Below are 7604 nucleotides of genomic sequence, written 5' to 3'. Positions count from 1 at the left end.
AAGCCCCTCCCCAGCTTTCCTGTAGCCCCTTCAGGCTACAGGTGCTCTAAGGTGCTCTAAGGTCTCCCTGGAGCCTTTTCTCCAGGCTGAACACCCCAACTCTCCCAGCCTGTCTCCAGAGCAGAGCTGCCCCAGCCCTCTGAGCATCTCTGTGGCCTCCTCTGGACTCTGCGGGAGCTCCATGTCCTAATGTTGGGGGCTCTAGAACTGAACACAGTTTCTTCAGCTGGGGTCTCAGCTGAGCATCTCTGTGGCCTCCTCTGGACTCTGCGGGAGCTCCATGTCCTAATGTTGGGGGCTCTAGAACTGAACACAGTTTCTTCAGCTGGGGTCTCAGGAGAGCTGAGTTAAAAGGGCAGAACCCCCTCTCTGGCCCTGCTGCCCACGCTGCAGCCCAAGACAGTTGTTTCCTGGGCTGCACGTTGAGCTGCTCAGCCACCAGCAGCCCAGGGCCCCCGTGGCAGGTGCCGGGCCGTGGCAGTGTCCCCAGGGGCTCTCTGTGTCACAGTGTGCCAACATCGGTCCCGCCGACTACAACTACGACGAGACCATCAGCACCCTGCGCTACGCCAACCGCGCCAAGAACATCAAGAACAAGGCCCGCATCAACGAGGACCCCAAGGACGCTCTGCTCCGCCAGTTCCAGAAGGAGATCGAGGAGCTGAAGAAGAAGCTGGAGGAAGGTGAGCTCTGCTGGGCTGGGGTGGGACATGGAGCTGTGTCCTGGGGTCTGCTCTGCCCACCAGGGGACACTTGGTGTCAGGCCCTGGGTAGGTGAGCCTGGCCTGGGGAGCAGGGGGTGGTGGGCACGGGGTGGGGAACAGATGTACCTTCCTGCTTGAGGAGGAGGGATGCAAAGGACATGGAGCTCCTGGAGACAGTCCAGAGGAGGCCACAGAGATGCTCAGAGGGCTGGGGCAGCTCTGCTCTGGAGCCAGGCTGGGAGAGTTGGGGTGTTCAGCCTGGAGAAGAGAAGGCTCCAGGAAGACCTTAGAGCACCTTCCAGTGCCTGAAGGGGCTCCAGGAAAGCTGGGGAGGGGCTTTTCATCAGAGAGGGCAGTGACAAGACAAGGGGGAATGGTTTTAAACTGGAAGAGGGGAAATTTAGGTTAGACATCAGGAAGCAGTTCTTTATTGTGAGGGTGGTGAGACCCTGGCCCAGGTTGCCTTGAGAAGCTGTGGCTGCCCCATCCCTGGCAGTGTTCAGGTTTAGTCCGTTAGCTGGGAATAGTCAGGAGAGGCCTTCACTGGCTTTGAAAGGCTTTTTGTTTAGACTTATGTGGGGAAGAAAAGAACAGTTTCCCACATTTTCCTGTGAAAAGCACCCACTTGAGCTTGAACATCCACACACTGACTTCACAGCCCTAAACTGCTTATCTTGATTTTCCCCGAGTTCCCTGAGCCATGGGAAGCTGTCTGCAGTTACTGGCGGGTGCTGCTGAGCTGCCCTCGGCCACTGCTGGGTCTGGATGGGTGCTGCTGCCACAGCCACGAGCTGATGTGGGGTGGAGAAAAGCGTGTCCAAAAGCACACTCTTCTGTTCCAGGGGAAGAGATCTCTGGTTCTGAGAGCAGTGATTCTGAAGAGGAGGATGAAGATGACGACGGGGAGGTTGGAGAGGATGGGGAGAAGCGGAGGAAGCGGCGGGGTAAGGCAGCAGAGATCCCAGCCAGTGGCACCAACCTCCTCTCACCCAGCAGCTGGTGTCAGAAACTGTAGCCAGAGCAGGTGGGGAGGAGTGGAGCTGTAGAGCTGCCCTGCTGCTGCAATTATCATGCCTCTCCTAGAAACCAGGCTGTCTGCTGTGCTCTGTAGCTGGACAGCTCTGTGGTATCTGCTTCCACTTGGGTAGCTGTGCTTGTGGTGACATCCCCCTTTGTGGTGGCTCCCTGGTTGCCGCAAGGTGGCTGTGTATGGCTTGTGACTGGTGGTGTGGAACTTCCCCTGCTCTCAGAGGTGGGAGGAGGGAGACACCAGAGATCAGTGGCAGCCAGATGTGGTTTTTATAACCATAGGAATAGTTAGAGGGGAATTTTGGCTGTGGTTTAGGCAAAGGATTCATCTGTCTTACGGCTATTCAGTAACTGACTGTTCTGGTGTCCTGTTTTATGTTCATAAGAGGTAACACTTGACCTTTGGGTGTCTCTGTGCAAACTGAAAAGCTGAACGAGAGCTGCACAGCCCTTGGGAGCACTCTGGAAATCCTATGGCGAAGTCTGGTTTGTCCTACACCAGTGTTAGATGTTACACAGCAGCTTAAGCTCCAAGGGATGTTGCTGAACCTAGAACTGCAGGTCACGGTGTACCTGGGAGTGCTGTGCCTTCCAGGGAGGTTGCTGTGCTCCTAGAACCTCTGACACTTCATGGGGAGTGGAGAAGTCAAGCCCAGTGCTACAGCTCAACTCCCAGCTTCTCTAGTGCACCAATTTTGACCTTCAGACTGCTGCCTGTCCTGTAGCACCCCCGTCTGTTTAAAAGTTCCTGTTAAAGCATTCTTTTTTTAGAGGCACTCTCCATTCTGGTATCTGTCCCAGTAGGGTCATAAATGACCTTTGTCATACCTTTGACAGTTTTAACAATTCTAAATTTTTCACCTCTTGGTAATTTCTAGAAGCAAAAAGGTTGACCATGGTCTCAGTCAAGAACCAAGTCTTGATCTAATCCCCTCCCAAGAGGAAACCACCTCCAAAATGCTGCTTGAAAGGAGTAGAGGGAAATAACTGACTTAGTCACCTTCCAAACAAGCTGCTCGAGTCAAGTTCCCTAAGTGAGGGTGCTGCTCAGCAGGAGTTTGCACAGAACCTGTCCCTGTGTAGCTGATGGTGCCTTCTAGGGGGAAGAAGACACTTGGCTGTGTATGTAAGACTGGAAAGGACTCCTGGTCACTGAATCCTCTGCTTCTGCAGATACCCACAGCCCTCTCCACTAGGGTCTGGTTTCTGTGCTGTTGTTGCTTGAAATGGAAGCTGCCTTGGCATGTTCTGAGCTATAGGCTGGTGAAGATGGGTTTTAACTGAGGTGTCTTTCTGAGCATGGTGTTTTGTGCTGGGAAATGGTGGCTTTGCAAGCTGAATCTGGGAGGGATCTTAGCAAATGCTTCTTAATGGGAACTTGGGCTTTTTTTTTAACTAGGTTGCTGACCCTTCTGGGTTTCTTTCCTCTAGAACTAACTTCCCATCTGCATGTTTCTTCCTCTCTGGGTTTTTCTGTGGGATGCATTTCTGTTTTCCAGGCAGTAGCAGCAGCAGTAGTTCAGACTCCACATGCTCTGTCATAGAGAAACCTCTGGATAAGTCCTTCACTAGTGAGTGGGAGCTCCTTAAGTCCTTTCAGCTTTGGCCTTTCCATAATCTGTACACTCCATTTTGCAATGCTGCACTCTTCCCTGCTGTGTCTGTTGGAAAGATAAACCTGAATTTTTAACTCTGCTAAAGCATGTCTTTCCTCTGCTGCTTCCTGCTTGAAACAGCTGTTCAGTGTGCACGTTGTCAGCCAGATGTGTGAGAGGGTAGGAAGCAATTTAGTGTTGCTTGACCAAGATTTGAGGACATTTGAGAAGAACAGGTCAAAAAAAAAAGCAGTTTGCAACTTCTATGTGGAGCAGTCCCTCTAAAGTACCAGGAAAAAGTCTGAGCTAACTTTTTAATGGGAGTTGCTGTAATACAAGTTCCTAAAAAGGGCAGAAGAGGTGAAGTGGGTTGTGCTGTGTTATAGTGGTCTTTGCCTTCTCAGAATGAACTTTGGAGAAAATACATGGAGCAGCCAGCAATCAAACAACACTAGGTTTATACTTGCAAGTAATATGTGGTAACACTTGGCTGTTTTTTTGGCAGATATTAAAAAAAAACCAAACAAACACAAAACCAACAAACCTTGGTGGTGGTTGGGGTTTTTGTAATGGCCCCACAACATGAGATGTTCTTGGTCACTGTGGGACTTAGTTCAGAGGAACAAGGCACTTGGATTTTGGTTTAGCAGTGAGAAAAGTCTGGTCTGCTCCTGGTCAGAGAGGGCTCTGTCCCTTCACAAACTCTCCAGTCAATTAGTGATGACTGAAGAAACAAAACATATCTCAGGACTTAAATTGTAGGAACTCTACTCCCTGTGTAGAGAGAGTCTGGAAGGTCTTGTTGTGTAGTTCATCAGATGTTTATACTGGTTAGGTTAGTGGAAAGTATCAGAGTGTGGTGGCAGGTTAAGAAGGGTCACCACCTAAAGGGTCATGATGGTAGCTTGGAAACCTGCTTGCTTCAGACTTGTGCTTTCAAAGCTTGCTTGAAACCTGAGTATTTTTTTTGGATGAGGACAGTTAATAGCAAACTGCTGCTGTGGCAGTGGCTGGACGGGTCCATCTCCTGCAGGTTTGGAGACAGCTCCAAACTGTTGTGGAGACTTGTGAAAGTTGCTTTTGCTGAATAGAAGTGTGACTCTGTGTGGTTTGAGGTATTAACTGTCCTCAGATGTGGCCCTTCTGCATGTGGTGTCTTTCATTCTCCCTTTCCTGTCCTGCCTTTTTTTGCTGCATTGCTTGAATAACCAACTCTGGCTACATACCTCTATGGAAGCATCAGTTCCTGCAAATTAACCCACTAATACCCTGTGTAATTAAATGGAGAAACCTTGTGCTGAGACTCCCTGTGTGCCACTGTCTTGTATCTCACAAACAGTTGTCTTGGAAACTTAGGTAAAATTTGCAACAGGTCTTCTGTATGCTAAAGTTTGACAGGTAATAAAACAATTGGCTGGCTGGAGTGGGAGGGGGAAAGCACTGTGTCTGGCTGAAGAAGAAATCTACCCTCTAGCTGTTTCTTAGGGCATGATCCTTGCAGCAGGCTCCTGAGCTCACATCTAGGTTCTGCACTGGGTGGGCAGAGGGACCTGAAGGTTCCCCTGGATGTAAAAAGCTCCCTGAAGTACAGAAACTCTCTGCTTTAGCATAAAATCATGATATGTTAATGTTTGCTCTAATGGGGGTGTTTTGTGATGATTATCCTGTGTTTTCTACTCTAGAAACATGCATATAAAATTAATGCTTGTTCTGATGATCTTTGTCCAATATGATCAAAGCAATAATTTATTTTCTTTCCTCTTTTTATGCATATGCTGCTTCTCTGCGACTTGCTTTCTGCTTCCTCTTAATCCAAGATCAAGCAGGTTGGTGTAACTAATTTCCACCTCCTCATAATACAATTGCTTGTGAAAATGTCCTGCAACTTGGTTGAGTTCACCTTCTTCTCTGAAACTGAGAACATTTAGGGCTGTGTATGAGCAGTAAAGAGCCTTTATCTGGCTCATCTTTTTGTATGCTGGTCTCTGTGTAGCACTTCCAGGAAGCTTCTTACTCAGACTAATTAGGGAGAGACTTTTTCACCACAGATCCAGAAACAAGTGCTTATTATCCGATTTTTAAGTTTAGCAGATGGAAACCAAGACATTGTTTGCTGTAGTGCTGAAGTTCTTACCTTGTCACAAAACTAATTATAGTCTCTTGTGAGCATGAACAAACATGCATCATGTTCACAAATACAGTGCATTTTGTCTGGCTGCCAGAGGTCTCATATATAGATACAGATATATAGATATAGATACATAGATATATATATAGACATGTATAGATATCTATAGATATATAGATAAAAATAAAGCTGAATGCCATGAAGACTGGAGGGGAGGGAAGCCTTTTATTGAACAACAACTTTCTTGAGCATTTTTTGACTATATGCATTATGTCACTGTGAGAACAGTCCCTTGGCAGTTGATGGTTTCTCTTAGTTTCTAGGCACCTGGTTTCTATGGTTGTTTTTTTAATGTCTGGAGAAGAGCAGAAGAAAATTAAAGATTCACTTGTAGTGAATAAAAAGAGATTTAGGACTTGTGGGAGACTTGTGGATTTGAGGAAGTGCACACAGGCTGGGCTCTCTCCAGACAATCCCCAAGGATTTCTATGCTCATCTGCCTGAGGCACTTGGGTTTATAATGAAGGTTGACTCAAGACTTGCAGAGTGACTTCCAGGAGCAGCAGCCCCACAGTTTGTTTCAGAATCACAGGGGTTTGGAACCAACCCTTCAGGCCAGTAGGTTCAACAATTTCCTCTGGCCCGTTCCAGTGTGACCTTCTATGAAGTGTACCTGGTTTGCTGGAATAATATTTACACTGTAAAGACAATTGAAAAGTCACAGCAAACCAAGTACTTGAAAATCCGTGGGTGGTCACTGTTGTGTAGATCAAACAGCATCAGAAAGTTTGTTTTTTTCATAAGGCTGTTCTGAATTTCCCTAGTCTCTGCAATTTTATAGTAGTGCATTCTTAAACTGTCTGTGTGCTGACATTGCAGCAGGTAACCCCAGGAGGAGGACAGTGAAGGTGGGGGATGATAGAGATGGTGACTGACATTTGGGTGTGTAACTCTTGATAGCTTGGCTCTTGTAGCTGTAGGTCAAGGCAATCTTCTGTTTTCCTTCATTTGGCCTAATCTACAGAGTTAGAACAGCTGAGTTTCCAGCTCAGATTCCTCTTTAGGCAGTTTTCCTACAAGTGTTCATGTTTTCTATTTTGAGGGAGTTATGTTATAGTGTTGGTTAGATAGTGCTCCTCCTCTTTAGGAACTGCTGACAACTGGTTAATGTTAAAATGGGATTTGAAAGACTGAACTGTGCTTAGCTTGGAGCATCTAATTAAATTATTTTTTCTTAAATGCAAGTGTTGAATCTGAACTTGGAAAAAAAGGCTGTGATACAGAGCCTGTTTTATTTGACTGACTTGTTTTCCTACCTCTTCCAAAGGCAAAAAGAAAGTTTCCCCTGATAAGATGATAGAGATGCAAGCAAAGATTGAAGAGGAGAGAAAGGCTCTTGAAACTAAGCTTGATATGGAAGAAGAAGAAAGAAATAAAGCCAGAGCTGAACTGGAGAAGAGAGAAAAAGACTTGCTTAAAGCTCAGTGAGTACACTGCTCTGGACAGTTTGTGTAGTCATCTTGGTTTTTGGATGTAGGGGCTCTCAGCTCTGGAGCTGAAAGGCTGCTGAGGTTGTACTGGCCCATGTGACAGGACAGTCCTGCTGGCAGAGGCTGCTCCAGCAGCAGCCAGTGTTCCTGGTTGGCATCTCAGCTGCCCTGCCATGGTTCCTGTTCATTTCTTACGTTTCTGCATCACTGTGCTGGCAGGGCCCTGGGGAGGGCACGTTTGGGAGGCCTGGAAACATCACTGGTACCTCACAGCCCCTTGCAGGGGGGACCTGCAGCAGGAGAGACTTCCCTGCTGACCTGGTTTGGCTTGTGAGAAAGGGATGGGAGCTGGAGCTCAGGGAACTCCCTGCATTCACTAGCACTGCCTCACCCCCACTTAAACCCTTGGCAGCAGGACAAGTTTTTCCAGCCCTGTGAATGCTGTCTGGGCTGTCAAACCAAGCTGGACCTGCTGCCTTGTGAGCTCTGCAGGATAGAAAGTTTGTCACTTACCTGTCTCTAGACAAGAGCACCAGTCCCTCCTGGAGAAACTGTCTGCACTGGAGAAGAAGGTGATTGTTGGAGGAGTGGATTTGCTGGCAAAAGCAGAGGAGCAAGAGAAGCTTCTAGAAGAATCAAACATGGAACTGGAAGAGCG

The 7604-nt window shown here is 47.6% G+C and overlaps 1 protein-coding gene across 1 annotated transcript in view; it reads left to right on the top strand.

Annotated features, from left to right (window-relative positions):
* Positions 1–7604, top strand: part of KIF3A (kinesin family member 3A) — a 25965-nt gene that overhangs the window by 9838 nt on the left and 8523 nt on the right. Inside the window, exons 8-13 of the mRNA XM_010001239.1 lie at positions 509–683; positions 1547–1648; positions 3233–3304; positions 5146–5154; positions 6784–6940; positions 7470–7600. Coding sequence (XP_009999541.1) covers positions 509–683; positions 1547–1648; positions 3233–3304; positions 5146–5154; positions 6784–6940; positions 7470–7600 — 646 coding nt within the window. The remainder of the gene's footprint in view (positions 1–508; positions 684–1546; positions 1649–3232; positions 3305–5145; positions 5155–6783; positions 6941–7469; positions 7601–7604) is intronic.

The sequence above is a fragment of the Chaetura pelagica genome, unplaced genomic scaffold, assembly GCF_000747805.2.
Source record: "Chaetura pelagica isolate M959 unplaced genomic scaffold, ChaPel_1.0 scaffold177, whole genome shotgun sequence".
NCBI lineage: Eukaryota > Metazoa > Chordata > Aves > Apodiformes > Apodidae > Chaetura > Chaetura pelagica.
The sequence above is the reverse complement of the archived record's forward strand: the minus strand, read 5'-3'. Positions and strand labels throughout refer to the sequence as shown.